A 19,749-nucleotide genomic window follows, 5' to 3' on the forward strand; every position below is an offset into this window, starting at 1 on the left:
GGTTTGTCGTATAAAATACCAGTAGGATATATGTGGAAAAGTTCAGGGTCTGTAAATACTTCCGAAAATGATTGTGCTTTTTGGTTTTCTGACTAAAGCATTTACAGTCTCATATGATTTACATGTATTATAACTTGATCAAGGGCTTTTTGCATTTCTTTGGAGGTAATGTTTGCTAACATAAAATAAGATATCAGAGTCAGCAGCAACACACTGTGATAAAAGTCTGTAAATTCCCTCTAACAGGCTCCTGAAATTAAACCCCAAACTTGTAAATGAGAGCAATATGGGATCCTTTAAGAGAATACAAGCTATGGAAACCACAGGACTGGAGCGCAGCTCTCCACAAGCATCAGGAAGAAGATATTGGTCTCTTGGAAAGAAGCTGTAAATCTTAAAGAATGTTCAGCAATGTGTGCTGCATGTGAGAATGACGAGTTCCTCACTGTTCAGAATATACTGTACATCCCAGCGGTGCATGTTGTCTGGAGTCCACCAAGTTCACGTGCCCAAATCTTTTCCAGATGTCGGATAATCAGTGGAGTCTTTCAACTATTCTTTTTTTTCTAATCTGTGACAGTGCAGACCCCCTCTTCCCCTCCCTTTCTCTTTAGGTCCTGCTGCCAACAGCAGCATGACTGATTAGTCTCTCCAAGCCATTTTGGTTTTTCATTTTGGTTATATGCTTCCTTCCAGAGTGGACTTCACAGGCCCAAATAAATACCCATTAATCCGCAAGCATCCATTCCGATCATTCCAGCCCGTCCCCACCTGGTGCTCTCCTTACAGTCCTCCCCGACCGCACAAAGCAACACAATCAGATCAACATGTCTGCCTCTTTGTATACATTTTCCTTTACATTCCCCATAGCTCTCCTACTCAGGCCTCCAAAGAAAGAAAGAAAGAGTGCTTTTACAGGAATAGTTTGGCAGCTGGCGAGGCTCGCCGCGCTCCACAGCAGTTTCATTCCTTTTTTGGCTTTGTTCTTGGTGCGTCAGGCAGAAGCGGCTGGCCCGTCTGCACCAGCAGAGAGGAAACACACTTCATATCCTCAAAGCCTCATCCCTCAAAGCTCTTCTGGCTCAGCATGAAAAACTTCAAAGGCCACTTTTTGCATTTAAAAGGTGTTTGTGTTAAGTCCTTATTGGAGATGGTAAAACAATTAAACAGGGGGCGGATGCATATAGGGATCGACCAGTGGCTGATTAACTTTCATCACCTCTGACTGGGAATTGGAAACTCACAAACTACACCTTTAACCCACTATTCGATTCAAGTTAGAAGTTAGCCTGGGGGTGCAAATACATCGGTTAGGAAGTGGAAGAAGCTAAAACAAATTTTAATACCAACTGGGCTTAAACCAACCTTTTAAAAATATAATTAATGCAAGGCCACAGGAGAAAACTGGAAACAAATGTTCATTCTTGTGTTAGTGCTCTTAAAGAAGGCAAAATCCATTAATGTCCGATTGGCTGGTCCGAGTGCAGAAAAAACAAACCCCATCAGGAATTTTAAATTTGTCAAAAAAAAAGGGTACGAATAACTTTTTTGGTTTGGAAAGAACTTTGTTACTATCATGCTTTTTCAAGAAGTCTTTAAAAACATAGTTTGCATCCTTTAAAATGAGTTGCCATTAGAGGATTAAAATTACAGCCAAATGAAATCTGAATCTGGTTTAAACATCAGCTTCACATTTAAACAGCCAGCCTTGTTTTATTTCCAGCTGCATAAATATTTTCGAGTCCCACTGGGGGATTTGGATCAACCAAACTAGCAAGCAGAGGTCATCCAGAATCCTTACAGCCTCCAGCTTCAACTCCCAGAGACCTCGGACCACAAAGTCCAACAGAATCCTCTCACTGCTTTTTTCGAGGTCTGCTGCCGAAGCGACGTTCTAGCCTGGCCCGGACCTGTCTGTAAAGATCTGCTCAATAGTCTTCAAAGCAGATTTCCTTCTTTCCCTCCCATCCTTCTTTCATAAGCCAGGGTGGACTTTAATTAGTAGGGAAGTTTTCCTCTGTTGCCAGGCCAACAGTCTTGTGTTTTGCTGTTCTGGTTTGGGCCAAGTGGTCCGCAAAGCGATCCGCTTCACAGAGAAAACACTTCAGCTCCACTATGTGCTGCTCCGACTGTAAAACACAATAAATCTTTCGTCTCGCAATGGCTTTCTTTTTTTAAATTTCACCCAATCCTGGAGGAGTCAGTGAAGAAAGCCTTTATGGATCGAATCCTGTCTATAACTTCTTAATTCAGGGGAAGAAAGACGAAGCAAAGAGAGATCTGGTCAGGAAGAACTCTGTCTCTTCCATTTCTGAAAGCACAATAAACAGAGCCCAGAGTGGCCTGACAGTAACATAATTGAGGGAGTGTTTTAAAGCCCTGCGATGCTTCAGTCTCAGTGAGAAGTGCCAGATGCAGCAGCATGTTGCTTTAATAAACAGAGCCATGTTAATCTTTGTTGCCTACTTGAGCTCCCTGAACTCTAACAGCCCACAGCACTCCTAATTTTAGGGAACCATCCGAGGCTTTATCTGCTGTCCACCTCACCAGCTTCACAGCTGGCTGTTAACAACGGAGCCGCTTTATCTGGTCGCCAGCTGATGACAGGAAGCGAGCAGGAAGTTGTCGAGTGTACGTCGGCAGCAATGAGGGATTTCCTTCTGTAAATAACAACATCGGGAGAGTCTTGGCCTGTTCTCTCAAGTCTACAGGCGTTCATAAGCAGGAGAGAGGAGATTAGAGTCCTGCTTTCAGCCGTTAAAGCCAGCCTGTGTTTGCATTACGCCTCTGAATATTTGTTTCAGCAAACAGCTCTGTGGCTAGGTAACAGTAGGTCCTTGCTATTCATAAATGATTTATGCTGGAAAGTGAAACTGGGTTTTATTATCACACCTAGGAACACAAACACAATATGTGGATAAGGTAGGGCTAGAACCACAAACCTCAATGCATTAAAGTCAGATAGACAGATACAAAATAAAGCATAATTGAGAAGTGGAAGAAAATAAAACACATTGAGCAGTTTACAGCACATTTATATAAATCCCCTTTTACTGTTAAACTCCTAAATAGAATTAATCTAGAAGGTGTTTTATGCGTTGGCTTCCTTGGACTTTCTTAAGGGGTTTTAGAGCCTAACTCATTGAATACCAATGAAATCATTTTGAAATCTGGTTGCAACATTTTAAAGGTGTGGAACAGTTGAAAGGAGTATGAATAAGTTTTTAAGCCGAAAAACAGCAGCTTTGAGAGATTAAGCCACCCAATCGATGAAGACATAAAGAGCAACATGAAATCAGGGTGTAGGAAGGCAATGCCTAATTGCGTCATCACGGCAGTGTATTTGCAGGAACTCGCCTGAAGCACCTAAGCAGTAAAATGACGTTAAGCTCACGGCGAATGTGTCGATACATGGATTACTGTCAGACCTGCAGACTATTAGTAAGACTGTCTGATCGGTCATATGCCTCAGATGATCTTCCGAGCTTCCTCTGTCACCTGTTTCTGTAGATATGTGTCACGTCAGCAACTTCAAGATGTTTACTGAGCACAGTGACATATTTTATGACACATTTATTGTGAAACTGCGGTTTATTGGCTATATACTTAAGGGAAATTGCTTAATAAAACTTAGCATTTTAAATCCAACAGAAAGAATGTTGCAAAGGTTTTCTTGACCATTGAAATTCTTCTAATGATGTATCTTTACATCCCAGAGCGAAAAAGTGGTGCATAATTGTGAAGCTAAGTATAGATCATATATATTTTTCAAGTTTTATTCTACATAAGCAGATCATGGCTTTGTACTCTCCCCAAATACAACACACTACAACGAGTTGTATTCAGAAGTTTAAAAAATCACTTAGCAAGGAGAAAACCATCATTGAATTAAGTCAGATAAATCCTAATCCAAAGTTTTCAGCAAGTTTAAAAGGCTTTGAGACAAACAAATATCGGTGTATATTATCCTGAATGCACCATGTTAAAGATGAAACATGGTAGTGGAAGCATCATGCTGCGGGGATTTCTTTTTCTTAGCTCTGACATGCAAGGAAATCTGTAAAAGACTTAATGCTTTCTCCTTCTGCTTTCCATCCATTCAACACTTTGTAGAGAACATTGAAGTTTGTGAATGAATGTTTCCACAAGACATAACAGTTCTCAGAACCCAAGAAGCATCCATCATTTATTCACTTTTTCACCTCTAAAATGGGTCCCAATGCAGTTTCTGTTCCCCTGAAGTCCATAACCTGCGTTCAACCCTGCTCCTTCCTGGGTACCAGCATCCATCGTGGCCCCCTCCTCCCCTCTCTGTGTTTTCTAATTTCAACGACACCATATAAAATAGGAGCAGACCCCAACGCAACACAGAGCGCTTCTCTTATTCCAACAACACCAACAACTCACGGCTGATCTGCTCACACTTTTTCTCTCTGCCCTACTTTCTTTCTTCCTTTCTCCTTCTCGTCTTACACAATTACCTCCCCCTCCCTAGCATTCTGTTTTGTCCTGTATTTCTTATGCAGGAGCAGAATATGTGGACTGCAAAGTCCTAATCCATCCACCTTTTGCTATTCTCCCCACTCCTCTGCTTCTGTTCAAATGAGTTTTTTTTCTTCGCCTCTGATAGCAGGAATGCTGAAGGCATTCTTCTCTGGATTGGATAAGGAAAGACATCAGCATCAAATGGGATTAACAGCAGGAGTGGAAGGAGAGGCAGAAAGTGGAGAAATCCGCCAGAGAAGAGTTACCACTGAGTAGACCACAGGCTTTCTAACATTGAAGAGCCTGTTGTTTTAACTAATCCAACTGACTCGGCCGAGGAGCTCTGCAAACAAGCAGACCTGGCCACATAAACACAGTTGGAGTTTGATACAGATACCAGTCTAGAGAGAAAAGCAGAAAACTTGTTTCTGGATAAATCAGTGAGAGTGATGCTTCTCCCTCCTCCTCCTCCTTTTAGACCCAACTGACTCCCTTTTTCTGAACCTCAGCCTAAATGAATGGGTGTCAAACGGAAAGCTTATGATTTCAAAACAAGCTGGAAACACAGGAAGGATCAAACAAGTCAATAAAATACAATATAATTTAGCAATATTATTAATAAAATAAAAAATAACAGAGAAAATAACATTTTTAGAAAGTTTTATCTTTTTCTTCTAAAACTTTGTAAAGTTACAGAAAAGCATCCTTCCTTCCTTCCTTCCCTCCTTCTCTCTCTCTCTCCTAATAAAGCTAAAAGCTCTGTTGACTCAAGTTAATCAGAAAAGGCTGTACCTTTAGTGCTGTAGTCTCTGGTGTGGATAAACCGCTGCAGAGCAACAAACTGCGTCTCTGTGTCGTTCTGCCAGGTACAGAGCCGTATATATAGCTGTGGGCAGCCAGACAGGGACACAGGCAGCCTCCTTCCCTCCCTCCCTGCCTGCCTTTCTCTCTCTGTCTTTCTCTCTGCATGAGTCAGTCTGTCTGTGAGCTCCTCCCCTTCACATTAGGAACCCAGACTCTTCCAAAGATCTGCAGTCTGCTTTTTAACAGCAAAAAACTTTCCCTTTTTAACTTCAGCAATTTTCTGAATTGAAAAAAAAAAACATTTTTTTTTTTACAGGACAGACACTAATTTACGTTTATACAAGTAAAACAAATGACAGTGGGAAAATGTTTTGTGTTAAAAAACAAGAAATCAAAGAGGTAAGTTTGGATTTATGAATGTAGTTTCTTTAAAAAATGTTTTGGCACCCACTTATAAGGTCTGCAGAAAAGGATCTTTGGGGTTTTTAACAAGTATAAATTCAGACAAGTTTCACCAAGTGGCAGTAGTTGACAGGTTATTCAAGAGGAACTAAAACACGAGTCGATTTCTACTGATTTATCTCTCTGTATCTTCCCCTCCACTCTGACCATCTTTACTGTCTATATAAACAGAACAGCAATCCCACAGAATGATGCTGCCAACATGTTTCCAAATGTGGATTTTGCGCTCAGGGTTATTGATAAGCATTGTTATAAAAGTGGTGTAGCAACAAAACAATAAATCAATATTCACTCCCTGTTATTTATTTATTATTATTTTTTGGCTTTTCATTCATCCTTAATTTATGTTTCATGTAGGAAGATAATTGATGTCAACCGTCTTCGGTGTTTGTTTGCTGTGTAAATGCTGTTTGCATTTATATAAAGATCCTTTCTTTGCCATTATGTTTGTTAAAAGATTAATGAGATAAAGTTATCATAAATACATTTTTTTAGGAGTTATTGTTTTAAGACGGTGAAGCTAGACAAGCCCTTTGGACAAAAGAGGTTTCTATTTCAGGTTAGATATTTATTGCTAGTAAGTTCTAAGTAAACCTAATTTAGAAAATGCTGAACTAGTACTCTGTCTAAGTAAATAAGCTTTGTTTGAGAGCACAGCTGGGTTGATTGAGGTCTGTTATCTGTTAATATAAACCACCGATATGTTAACCAGATAACTGGAGACGGTATCTACATACCTTATGTATGGAGAACAATAGCTTTATGTGATATGTGTTGTTTATGTATGTGGGAATAATATAAGTTTGAGACCAGCTCCCTGTTTGTCTTACATCATCTGTTAGCACTCCCACCCTAACCGCAGTGTTCTGGTTTAATTTTCATACAAGTTTTTCCACAAGAATTTCTCAAGAATGAAATTTCCTTCCTCATTTTTAAGGCATGAAGCAAAGTTCGTATTATTAGGGAATTTTCTCATTTCTATTCTGGTGTGTTATGACTCTATTTTTAGAGTGTGTGCATTCCAGGCTGGCCAATGAGTCACGGCAGGCTGGTGGAAGGTAGGAGACCTTGGATCCACTCCAGTGGGGGACTCTGTGTGCTCAGTCTAGTTGCTGGCGAGTGGGTCAGACAGCCACTCGGGGAGGTTCCACTTTATCTGCGTTGCAAGTCATAACCCGTGGGCTGACGCATAGACTCTATGGGGCGATTCAGAGTGACTCTCGTCTGTGTTTGTACTCTGCTACAGCCGTGTCATGAGAGAGGAGCGTGTTCCCATTACTAAACCCTCTAATTGAGATCCACAAGTGGGAGTTTTGTGGTCCACCAACCGAGGGTGTCTATAGAGAGATAAGCCACATTTACCACTTTGAGCTACAGCCCAATCACAGGCTGATTGATATCATCTGAAAAAAATGCCATCCTCTGTCTGTGTTACCAAAAGTATTCACACCCTTTAAATATTTTCTCTTTTTTTCACTTTTACTACCTCCAAACTCAATGTATTTTATCGAGCTGTTGTGTGATTAGAGCAAAACAGAGCACTTTATAATTATATGGTGGCGGAAACAGTTTACCTGCTGTTCAGCACGTATTCAAAATAAAAATCTAAAAAGTGCATTTCAGTTTTAAGTCTTCTGTGGAATTCCTCCCTAAAAGTTTGCAAATGGCTTTAGCTCAGTTAGATTTTATTGTCCAGCCACTGATTCAGATTTGTATTAAGCTTACATTTTTCATATCCATATTCTTAACAGTATTTTTAATATGGCTGTCCTCCTTTAAAGTTAAACTGCAGTGCAGCCTGAATTGTTTTACACTCTTAAACAGAACTGCTCTATATGTTTCCAAATTATCTCTGTCCCAGCCGCGTCCCTAAAAAGAATACTGCCATCATAGGAATGACCATGGGGCTGGTGTGTTTAGTTGTTAGTATATCAGTACATGCAGGCCAAAGCAGTTTGATTTCATCTGAGCTGAGCCCCTTTCAGACCAGGAGGTTTCTGTCTGTCCAAAGGAGTTTTCCTCTCCGCTGTTACTTCATGCATGCTCAGCATGAGGGATTGCTGCAGAGTCAACAACACAATTCAAGCAACTGTCCAATATCTCTATATGTTCATCCAGGAGTGGATTCTGCAGATTTAAAATGTTTGACAGTTTGCTTTTTTCCTTTGGATAGAAACATTATAACCAGTATGTCTGTATGATTTGATTTGATTGACTTAAAGTATCTTGAAATAACAGCTGTTTATCTGTTTGTTGAAGATACACATTAGCTACATTAGCTATGGCTATTGTCTCCATTCTTCCTGGGGTCTATACCAATATTCATACAAGAAAAGAACAATAAACATATAAAGTTAATTTCTTAGCAAACAAAAATAAATCAATAAATACAATTAAGTTAAAAATACAGCATGCTACTTTAGTCCATTTAGATTTCCCATGCTACAATACTAACCCTAACTTAAAACTAAAAAACATGTACTGTAAACTTTCTCCATATAAAAAACTAAACTGAATTCAGCCAGATTTCTTTTGTGCCCCTAAAAGAGCCGTGGATTTCCAAAACATGAGATATTCTTCCATTTTCCTTAAAAAGGAAGCTCTCTTGCCTTCACAGAACAGGGAGGTTTATGGATTGATAGACTTTACTCATATTACAGGGTAGAAATTCACTTGTCACATCTGCTCAATTGTCAAAAAGAAGGTTCCAAAAGGAGGAAAAGGTGCTTGGGGTATATATATATAGTACGGTATATACAGTGCGTCCATATTTATATATAAAGCTGAAGTTTCTTATTTAACAGGATTATTGCACAGGGTATTAAATGGGTATTTATATGAATAGGTATTTATGTATTTACACTTGGTATTATATATAAAAAGGTTATTGCACAGGGTATCAAATAGTGATTGCACATTAGTTATTGCACAAGTTATTGCAGTTTATAGTGTCACATTGTAAAGTCCTGTTGTAGCACTCCTTTTTACAAACAGGGTGTATATGTCTTTCACTAATTATATGGAGGTTGGTTGCACTATATTTTTATTCAGGGGCATTTGAATTAAGGGGACCGAAAATAACTGAAATTTTTAAACTTTATTTTTTGTGTTCATTAAAAACAAAAATCATGCATCATATTTTTTCACTACTTTTTGCTCATTTGTCAAAATTTCTTTATTAAAAGTTTTGGATGTTTATTAAGACAAAATAGGAAAAACCTTTATACTGTGAATAAGTCTGCATGGTTTTGCTCTGTATGTGAATCTATGTTTTCAGTGTTAATACTGCAGTGTTTGCTGTGGGGGGGGAACTCTGAGGTAGGCTAGTTTCCATGCTGTCAACTCCCAAACATACACCCTGCATCGTCTCTCGCTCCCCTCATATCCCAACGCTCGTCCTTTCATCACTCCCTCTCTGTCCTCTCTCTGAAGGTCAGCTCCCACAGCTCACTTCCTTATTTGGGAAGTTTCTTTATTCCATGCAGGTCATTCTCGTCTGCCTAACCAATGCCGCGGTTTGTTGGTCTGCCGTCTCGGCCAATCCTGTACCTCCCATGTCCTTTTATAGGCTGCCCTTTCTCTAACTGTGGAGGCCCATGTGAAATTATCTTCCTCCCTGCTTCCCTAGAGCCTCATGTGACTTCTTTTCACTTTTTACTCTATTTTACAAACCTCACTCCCACCGAAATGAGAGCCAGCTTCCAGTCTGCCTTTTTCCATACGCTGCTAATCAAAACCAAGCATGTGGCCTTCGAAGGTGTTCAACGAGGCAAAGATTGAGTCAGCTTCTAATTAGACGTATGATGGCGACAACCCATTTGTAAAAGCTGCTGTTATGTGTGGTTCTACAAAACCGCAAGCAACACCTCGACAAGAAAGTGACTGTTAATACTTCATTAGGGTTTTCACGACTTGCACCTCATAAACACAAACACACTGCTGAGAGGAAGCTCTGAGTCACAGCCCAGATATGCGACAAATTCTGCCATCCGAAGCTCTTTGCTCAGCAATCAGACCAAAACAGAATATCAACCATCAGGACAGGCTTTGCTTCTCTGAAAATGAAAACAGCTAATCGCCTACAATGATCCCAAGTCATGAAGGCAAGAAGTTCCAGTTGTGCGTTTGTGTGTGAAAGAGAAACAGTGAGGTTGTTGTTCCCCAAAAAGCAGCAGCAATGGGGTGAAAACGGCTGCAGAAATCATTTAATCTCAGAGGAAAGATGGTTATGTTAGCGGAGCTGGATTTAAAGGTCGAACTGCAGGCAGCTGGGAGGGGGCAACAATAATTTGATTAGGACCTTCTTGGCCTTCAATACCTATGTTTAAATCAAGTTTATTTACCCTTAATTAGAGTAGGTAAATAGATTATTTGCCAATGGAATTAATAATTTTACTCATAATAATAATACAATAATACTATAATAATAATATTCAATTTATTTATACAGGTAACACATTCATATTCTTATAAATGTTTTTAAGGAAAACCAGCTGACTGCTAAGACTTGCAATGAGCATGCATGTAGCGACAGTGGAGAGGAAAACTCCCTTTCAACAGGAAGAAACCTCCAGAAGAACAATGCTCAGTGTGACCGGTCATCTGCCGAGGTGACTGGGGTTCAAGAAAACATAGGCAGATGAAGACATAAATGAAATAAGAACTTTGGCACTCGGGCCCCGGCAGAAGACATTAATGCTGTGAATCCACATACGCTTGGATGAGTAGCCTAGAAAAGGATTAGAATAGTCAACCGAGTTATCTGGCTGGAGCTGAACAAAAGGACATTGCAGGTGGTTTAGGTGAGCTGATAAGAGTCTTCCAGATTGAATTTACGCTTAAAGGTATATTGGAGGATGTTCTTTCATCAAAATAAGTTTTCCTCCAAATTGTGAATCATTCTGGTGATTTTATTATGTAAGGGCGTCCTACGTGCTCATCCCCATTCTACCGGTGGTGAGTCTGAAATAGCAGAAAATTTGCAAATCTGCTTTTGGAAAGTAAACTTGTATGAGCGATGCAAACTGCAACTTTTAATCAGAGCATGCATGAGGAGAAATGGGCTTGTGCATGCTCTTGCACGCGTCTCATAGGTGTTCCCTCTCAGGAGCGGGTACAGGGTTGTCCATGAGGGTAGGTCTTTTTAAAAATTTGCGAAAATCCTCCCCTATACCTTTAAGCTTCATTTCTGAGGTTGCGGGTTTTTGCGAGGATTTTTTCTTTTCTCTCTAAAGCTGTTCGTTCAAGATCACTAAACTAGTTATAACCAGATGAAGGTGCTGCTCACTGTATATATATTCGCCTGTTTTAATTAACTTTCCCTGCCCCTCGTGTCTGGCTCTATGTGAGCCCCCAAGTTCTGTAGCTTACAATCAGTCATAACCTCAGTACCCATGCAGCTGACCAACATGCAAAAAAAGCTAAGGATTGCAGGAACACCAGGATCAGGGTAGCAAAAACGGGTTAAATGGAGGTTTTTTTTAAGTGCTGAAGAGTGCCTGTTTTTCCTCATGCTGACAAAAAGGGAACCAACTTAGGAGCTGCGTTAAAAACAAACTGACAGTGTTTTTAACGAAGGGAGACTTCAGCCGGCATCTAAGAAGCACTTTGGGGAACACAGTCCGTGCAAGAGAATCATTTCAACTGTCAGCGTTGATTCCTGCTCTGATGAAAGAGAGATTAAGTTGAAGAACGGATAATTGTTGCCTCTGCTTCTTGTGCTCAAAGAGACGCCCACCCAGACATTAGACCGTACCAACCTATAATATAATGCTCTGCTCCTATTATTGCAGGCAGCATTTAGGTGGTTACACCTTTATCACGTCTCTATAGTTGCATGCCTCCTCATTTGTCAACGGGTTGCTTACTAAAACAGTGTGAAGTCTGTACTTGTTCCATTTCATCCTTTAACATGGTGGCACCAAGTGTAAACTAAAACACATGATAGGGAGCTTGGATATCAAAAAAATATTGGGAGTAGTAGAACTGGCAGCATAAGGGATCTAAACAACACTTTAGTGAAATAAAAAACAAATGAGAAAAAGAAAAGGAAAAAAAATGTGTCCTTTTTGTTTTTATTCATTTTACATTATGGTCCTAACCTGTTCAATATAATGTTTTAAATTGATCTTGTTTATGATCATCTTCATGTTATTGGCAGCCCTACAGGGCATGTTTAAGATGGCTTTAAAATTGAAATTATATATTTTAATTAAAAAAAAGTAATTGTACAGAAAAATAAAATTAAAGTAAAAAAAAATACAACTGCCGTTGGCTTTATTGGTTCAGTTTGAGAAAAATCAATCCCCTCCAGAGCCCTGGGTTTTGATTTATGCTCCATTCTGTTTAGCTCAAAAACTTTGTTTGGGATTTAGGTCCTTCAATATTTAGAGATTAAAATTAGGTTGTATTTTTATTTCAAGAATCATAATCACATATTTCATCTTTAAAAAGGATTTTTCTATCCACTTTTATCATTTGAGGGGTGTTACGTAATTTATATAGCAAGGAAACAAGAATTGGTAGATTAGAAGTTAAAAGTTTCCAGATCTGACCAACTTTAATGGATAATTAAAGAGAATATACATTTGCGTTACATTAATCCTTGTGAAAAGGTCAATCATTTGTCAGCGATCAGGGCAGTGAGGTTGAGAGAAATCACATCATGGAAAATCTAGAGTCACAACATGGATGTGGATCATCCCCCTAGTGACAATGCGCTCACACGAACCAACGCACTTGCATGCAAAGCGAGAGCCTCTCATTCTCATTTTAGAAGGATGTTAAAAAAAAAACATGTCCTTGTGCTGACATATCCTGATTAGAAAATATTAATACCCGCTGCATTGCAAAAAAATATTGTTTTTTTTACCTAGCATTTCTAATTTCAATCTGTAAATGTCATGCAATGAATGCTTTTATAATTTAGTATAAATTCTCAGGAAATAGAAATGAAAAGATGTATGACGCTCTCAGTTGGTCTATAAATGAGTGTGGGAATTTAGAAAACCCACATCCAAAACAAAGTTTTATCAACAGTTGATGGAACTACAGGAGCAGAAACTTATTTTGTTCAACACTGTAATAAAGACATTCTTTACAACTTTACTGTTTAAATAAGCTTCTCAGTGTTATAAAGAGTTTACCATTTGCTTCTTTATGAGAGAATGGCTTTTATAAAGGCCATTAAGAAGAGGGAAGGTCTGCTTAAATGAGTCATAAAATGGACAATCCAACACTGATGTCGGGACTCATCCGTAAAACTGTTACATTCATTGTAGGGAGCTATAGAGTTGTTTACATACCTTACATATCCTCCCATTAAATTAAATGATAAATTCTCACTAGTAATTAAATTAACACAAAACTGATAAAAGTGATAATAAATAAAAATGTACTAATTGGTAATTTAGTAAAACAGATTTTTGATTTTGAATTTTTTGCTTAAACAAATAATTTTAAATGCAAACTGTCCCATACAAATTAAAGTATTTTGCTCATGAACAGTGAACCTTTTGAGTTTTTGATTTTGGCGTTGATGGCTGGCTTAATTGCTCATTTCATTCACCTGTCTAGCTCTGCCCTGTTTCTCATCACAGCTCGTCTGATCCACCTGCTACTGCTCCTATTTAATCTCATTGGTTCCAGCCATCAGTGCCAGATTATTCTTGAGCCTTTGGTGTGAGCGTTGTCTAGCTTTTCTAATAGTGTTCTGATTGCCAGGTCCCTCTCTGTATTTGGTCCTTTGAGCCTGCCTGCCCCTGTCTGATCTGTTTGCCTGACCTGTCTTCTGACTCCTATTGGATTCTTCTGTGGACTGAACCTGGATCTGCCTCTTGACTTCGCCCTGTATCCTGCCTTCCTTCGTCTGCTCGGATCTGATCTCCTGTCAGTTCTGCAGCCTTCTAGGCTTCCACATCTAGAACTCTCTGGCGCTGCCACTGCGTCTTGCTAGGTGACCGGCTGGAATCATCCTTGATCCCTAGGCACGGACTAGAGACTGACATTTTTCCCGTGGGATTCCGGTGGGATGGGAGTCAGTAATAGTAACGATCACGTGATTGGGACGGTACAGGATTAAACATTAACGGGAGCAGACGGGAGCGGGAGCAAACCAATAGTAACTAAAAACAACTAGGATCAAGACCAAAAAATAAAATAAAATAGAAAGAAAAAAATCCAGTACTAGCGCCGCCATTTTGTAGTTTTTTTCCTTGAAGCCTACACTATAATGCGAGTCAAAAAAACTACACGACCCAAAAACCAACAGTGCTTCCGCTCTGAGTTTTTCACCCATGCTCAAAAAAAACAACAATGGAGGGACCAACAGTTAGTGGCGAACTCGACTCGAATGGGAGTGGTGCAGGAGCGGGAGTCATTCTGAATGGGAGCCGGATGGGAGTGGGAGTAATTTCACCAAGAGTGGGACAGGACAGGATTTAGATCTCTACTCTGGCCCGGGATCGGGATGGGACACATTTTTTTTTTGTGGGAGTGGGACGGGACAGGAGTGAAAATCCACTCCCGTGTCAGTCTCTAGCACTGACTGAACTGTAAAACCAGGTTAATGAATCTCGGGTTCATAGTCATCCTCCGTCAGATTATCGTGGTCACTAACCTGTGTTTCCTTTCACCAGAGCTTACGGCCATAGACGCCCTAGCCGCAGCTGCTGCAGATCCACAAACGATCATTGTTTTAATAAATGCTTTTGAAGTTATCCCACTCTCTGTCTTGCCATCCTACCTGTCAACATGTGCAGAAGTCTGACTTAACATTTCCTGAACTTTACAGAAAACACCTGATTTCAGTGATTCCCTCAAAGTGTTGCTCAACTAAATTTTAGTTTAGGAGCTCCCTCAGACGCTTTTCAAAGATGAAAATGTGTATCGTCCTCATTCCATTTAAAAAATATGCACCACTTTATGTTTGTAAACCAGCTAAAATTCTACTATAAGTACATTAAAACTTATGGTGGTACTTTGACTAAATGTTTTAAATCATTTATGTTGTGGATACTTTTGCAAACTGCTTTAACAGACCTAGCTACAGCTCTGATTTGAGTTCAACAATCTATTGACAAAGTTCTAAAACCAGAAAAGAAGCAACACATACTGAACACATACTTCACTTCTATAAGTTAACTTAATTCAACATGTCTAACAGGGTCTTAAACCTTCCCTCCCATGTCTTTGCGACAGTAGTCTGAAGCTGGTTCTCTCAGTAGCAAAGCTCCCTGGTTTTCCAGCAAAACACACAATTAAACTGGCCTCCAATAACAAGATAAGGTTTGGTTCAATGACAAAACACACACTCCATGCAGAAGGTTAGGTTATGAAAACATGTCTTTTCTTTGAGAGCTTAACGTGTTGGTTGTTCATTATATCCTGACAACAGTAATCTGAAAATAACACCTTTATGCTCAATCCATAGACTGAGAGCAACAACTCAAACGTTATATGTGGCTTTGAGCTGAAAAAAAACAAAAGAAAAAAGAATTGTCTACCAGTCAATGAGATACTCCTGGCATATGTCTTTGCTGACATATGGTAAAGTAATTGGTTTCTCTTCTGACTTCTTTTTTAGCTCATATCCAAGCAGAGAGTCTGTGCCTCTCCTTTGGAAGTTTGAGTTCAGATTTCCCTCCATCTCTCTGCTGATTTCTGGCATCAACATCACTAATGCTGCTCTGTCTTCCTTCAGTCCATAAAAATCAGCAGGTCTGTTTTCATTAACCAGGTCTCCTGCAGTACATCCCTTCCTGCCAAGCTGCATGAGCTTCCTCCATAATGCTCAGCATTACCAGAGCAAAGAAACACACAGGCTTTGGCTCCATTATTCCAGCAAACTAAAACAGTTTAAGCTCTACATTCAACACAAGGAGAATCTGTAAATGAGTCCTGGAAAACAATCTTTAGATCAAGATAAGTAAGGATGAGTAATGCTTCTGTTTTTACTCTAAAATGATCTAAAGAGAAAAATATTGTTAATTACTAACCAAGATAACAGCTTGGTGCTTACACTGATTATACCACCTTATTGTAAATACAGTAAATGATAGGCCTTTCTTTTCTGTATTTTCTTGAAATACTTCAGGGGTTAGTTTAATTTTGACTCCAATAGCTGTACGACATCATGCACATTTCTTAAAGCATGCATCATATAGGACACTTATCATTTATTTACCACTTATTTAACATTTGACTGAGAAGAAGCCTGTGCGCAATGTGCCACGCAGCAACCAGGATCTGATTAGACAGCAAGATAAAAAACAATCATACCAGCCGTTTGAGTTCAGTGTGGCAGAAACATGACCTTTGGTTAATAACACTGCTGCTGTTTCCGTTAAGTAATGAAATCATTAAATGAGGCAGAAGATTGGGAGCCTATGTTATTTTTTCACAGCTGGAAGTGAATTGTTTCAGTGCGTTATGCAGGTTTTCACTGTGGTAAAGAATGCAACCATTTAGTCTTTAATGAATAAAAAAACATCCTGGTCTTATGATCTGTAAACAAGTAAATAGATAAGACATTTCTTATGCCGGGTTTATCACATGGAGAAATCCAAAAGTATACAACCAACAAAGTAATTCATAATGTGACACTAGTGAATTATTAATCATACGTTTAATGGGGTAGTTGTAAATGTACATAGCTTTGCACAGAAGGTCAGCTTTTCAATCTCTAACTTTCTAAGCTGTTTCCTGAATCAAAGTAAAAGCTCCCTAATCATTTTCTTCTCTGTAGAAATCTGAGCTATTACATCTAACGCTCATTTGAATTCAATACAACATCAGTCCCAGTTAAACTTAGCTAAAATAAAGTCACAGCAAAATAATTACCTGGAGTATTCAGTCTTCTCCTCATTATTGTCAGCTCTGGAAGCACAGAGTCATCAAGTCATAACTTTTTTTCATTGCTTCTATGCAACAGCACCCATAAGCTGGCATCCAGAGCACATGCAAGGACGACAGACTGAACTGCAAGAGCTGAGCTTTATCCCAAAGTAGTCAAAAGCAGCAGCCAGGCTGTGGTTCTGTCAGATTTAGGTAGGGAATACATCACTTTTTTTTATTAAAGTAGAAAAACAATGCACCCAGAATAAAGGTCAAAGTTCCTTCAGAAACATCTATTGGCAACCGTGAAATTATGATCCTGCCCATGTTTTAGCATACATACATATTAATGCTTTTAAAATGCACAAAAAGAAGGTCACAGGGCTAGTTTAGATTTTTTTATTCCTTTTTTGAAAGAAGCAACAATTAGCTCTCTTTTAGAAATTAAACTACAAAGACTGAACATCTCTTTTAAAGGTTGAAGGCTAACAGATACTGTAGTAAGTTAGAAGATTGTAGCATTTTGATACACCTGACACTAAAAATATTCATATCCTTAGCAGCAGAGGTGGCTAGTAAGTGTTTAACTTTACTCAGTTACATTGACTTGTGTAAAAATTTTTAATAAATTTGTGCTTTTAGGAGTAGTTTCACCGCTTCATACTTCATATGACGTTTCACTTCACTTACTTTAATAAACTCTTCTGCTACGCTATCCATAGTAAAGTAACTTTAATGAAAACTACCAAATAGTTTCATATGTTATATTTAAAAAATATTTTGAAAGATGTTCTTCTGCCTGATTGTCTTTCCAAAATTCCAAATTATCCTACTTGTATTCTTTTAATTTCTTTCCTTTAGTCTTTAAAAGAAAAATGGAAGGGCTACTTTTCACTTTAAGTAGAAATATGTAGAAGTAGTTCTACTTTTATTTGTGCATATTGTTTCCGTCCTCCACCCTCCTCTGGTCAGCAGATTATAATCCTACTTTTTTCCTACTGAACAATATATTCGTTGTCTCTGTCTGATCAGCTGATCATCAGTCTACTCTGAAATCTACAAAGTGGGAGGTAGCTTTAAGATTTTCAGAGTTTATCTATATGTCAGTAATATTCAGAAACCTTTCAGTGGACTCAGATAGACAGAACAGATTTCTCCCTCAAAGAAACATTTCTGAATTTTAACAGATTAAATCCAAACTTCATCAATTCAATTCAGCTCTCTCTCTGTGCCTGTTCAGTCTTATCATTTACTAACGGTCCTCATTCACACTGACTCAGCACTAGAGCACATAGAAGTCACCCAAACATGACGTCAAAAAACACATGGGGCATGTTTGGTTCTGATACTTACAAATCATTATTCTTTTCAACCTTATTTGCTATATTTTTAAAGAAAGTGTCTCATTACCATCTCTAAACACCACCATCAATGTCTTATAAATAGTTGTATTAAGAAAACAAGTTATATATGATGGAAAAGATCCCACGTGACAATTAATAATAACATCTTCATAGCCTCTCAGATTATGAATAAATATTGCATTTTCTGTCTATTAAAGCTTCAAACTCTCAAATCATTTAATCGCTTCTCTATAAACATAAACTCAGCTTTTGCTGATGACGGCTTTATAATGAAGAAAGAAAACAAAAGTAAACTTTTCTACATGTTTAAATGTTTTTTTCCTCCAGAGTTGTCTATCTGCGTAGAACTGAACCACACTAATCAGTTTTTTTAGGATATTACTGAATGTACCAGAGTCAAACCCAAAAACGTCTTAGTTACTAACAGAACAAACTCGACATTGTATTCTCTAAAATCAGACATAAAAGGAATTGCCTGCGGCTACTTAAACAAATAACGTCAAACTTAGCATCAGAATAAAAGAATCTGCAAATATCTGAGCATGTATCAGCGAGGCATCCGGAAAGCCTGAGGGATTAAAACACTAACCACATAATGGTTTATTCTGAATGTAAAGCTCAGTTGCACAGACTTCCTCATGCATTTTCCTTTCTCTACATTTTTCCTCAGGTTTCTTTCTAAAAGAAAAGGGGAGGGGGAGGTTGAAAAGGTAGTATAGTGGTGACTTGTTAACGGAAGACATTTTATTGAGAGTACCTTTGCCTCAAGGGAATAAAAAGCTGTTCCCTGGGGGTTTCATGCAGAGCGAGCTCACATAGACACAATGGGAGCCACAGAGAAAAAGCCACAGAGATCAGTAAGAGCAACAGAGAGGCAGCAGCTGGCAGACTCCACCTGGCATACATGATGCCACACTGACACCCACATGGAGTTAATGCTTTTGTTCTCCAAAGGTATTGGATTCTCCCATTAACCGGTTTGACAAAACAGAAACACAACACTGTCATTTCCGGCTGAGGAGATCCTCCCAGTTCTCCCAGCCCTCTAAATACGTAACACCTCCACTGGGATGCAGACACTTCGGGAAGGAAAGGTACTCACAGCTTTGGCTTTGGCTTGGTAGGCAGTGGAGGAACATCTTTCCCTGGGGTCGGAGGAGAATCTGGCACTGTGTGGGCCTGACCTGGCGGTGTGACCTGGATGTCTGCTGCCAGCTCTGGCTGAGGCAGAGGAGGAGGAGGGGGCGGGAGTGGGGTCTCTTTAGGGAAGCTTGGAGGTGATGGTGGATGTGGAGGTTGACCATTCTGTAGAGGTTCCTGCCCTCTCTCCTTGTCCTTATCTTCTACCTCTGAGCTAATTTGCACCGCAGGGAGAGCGGAAACAGTGGGCCAGATCTCCAGCTCCTTGACGTGGAAGGAACCGGGCTGAGGAGGCGTCTTAGGTGGCAGCTCCAGGAGGCTGATCTCTGTGGGTGGTGGAGACGGAGGAGGAGGAGGAGGAAAAGAGGCTACATCCTCAAATCCTGAGCTATCTCCAGACATGCCATTACTGGATGAGTCCTCAGCTGGTGTAGAAAACAAACAGAGAAAAATGTTATTTGTCTTTTATTTTTACTTTGATAATTAGTTTTCTCTAGTCTGGCACGTACGTCACCGAGTGGAAAGTCAATACAAACACAGTGCATCACAGCTGGTCTGATCCCAGGCAACAGCTGGGACCAGTCAAGCTGATGCAATTCCTGTTTATTCAGCCTTTCCTTTATGCTGTGGGGTGAATCCTGCACTGTACTAACAGCTCTGT

General features: G+C 39.4%; 1 protein-coding gene across 6 annotated transcripts in view; it reads right to left on the bottom strand.

Moving 5' to 3' along the window:
• The window catches only part of palld (palladin, cytoskeletal associated protein), an 81,255-nt gene that overhangs the window by 16,033 nt on the left and 45,473 nt on the right, over window positions 1-19,749 (bottom strand). For 4 of the 6 annotated variants that reach the window (XM_038300109.1, XM_038300106.1, XM_038300108.1 and 1 more), the window contains 2 exons: window positions 19,051-19,513; window positions 16,591-16,626 (listed from right to left, as the gene is read on the bottom strand). In XM_038300109.1, the coding sequence (XP_038156037.1) occupies window positions 16,591-16,626; window positions 19,051-19,513 (499 nt within the window). Of the gene's footprint in view, window positions 1-5,277; window positions 5,423-16,590; window positions 16,627-19,050; window positions 19,514-19,749 lie in introns of those variants that run through there. The other 2 variants (XM_038300107.1, XM_038300111.1) reach the window with 2 other exon arrangements.

This window comes from Cyprinodon tularosa, unplaced genomic scaffold, assembly GCF_016077235.1.
Source record: "Cyprinodon tularosa strain WSP-4 unplaced genomic scaffold, ASM1607723v1 ctg440, whole genome shotgun sequence".
Classification (NCBI taxonomy): domain Eukaryota; kingdom Metazoa; phylum Chordata; class Actinopteri; order Cyprinodontiformes; family Cyprinodontidae; genus Cyprinodon; species Cyprinodon tularosa.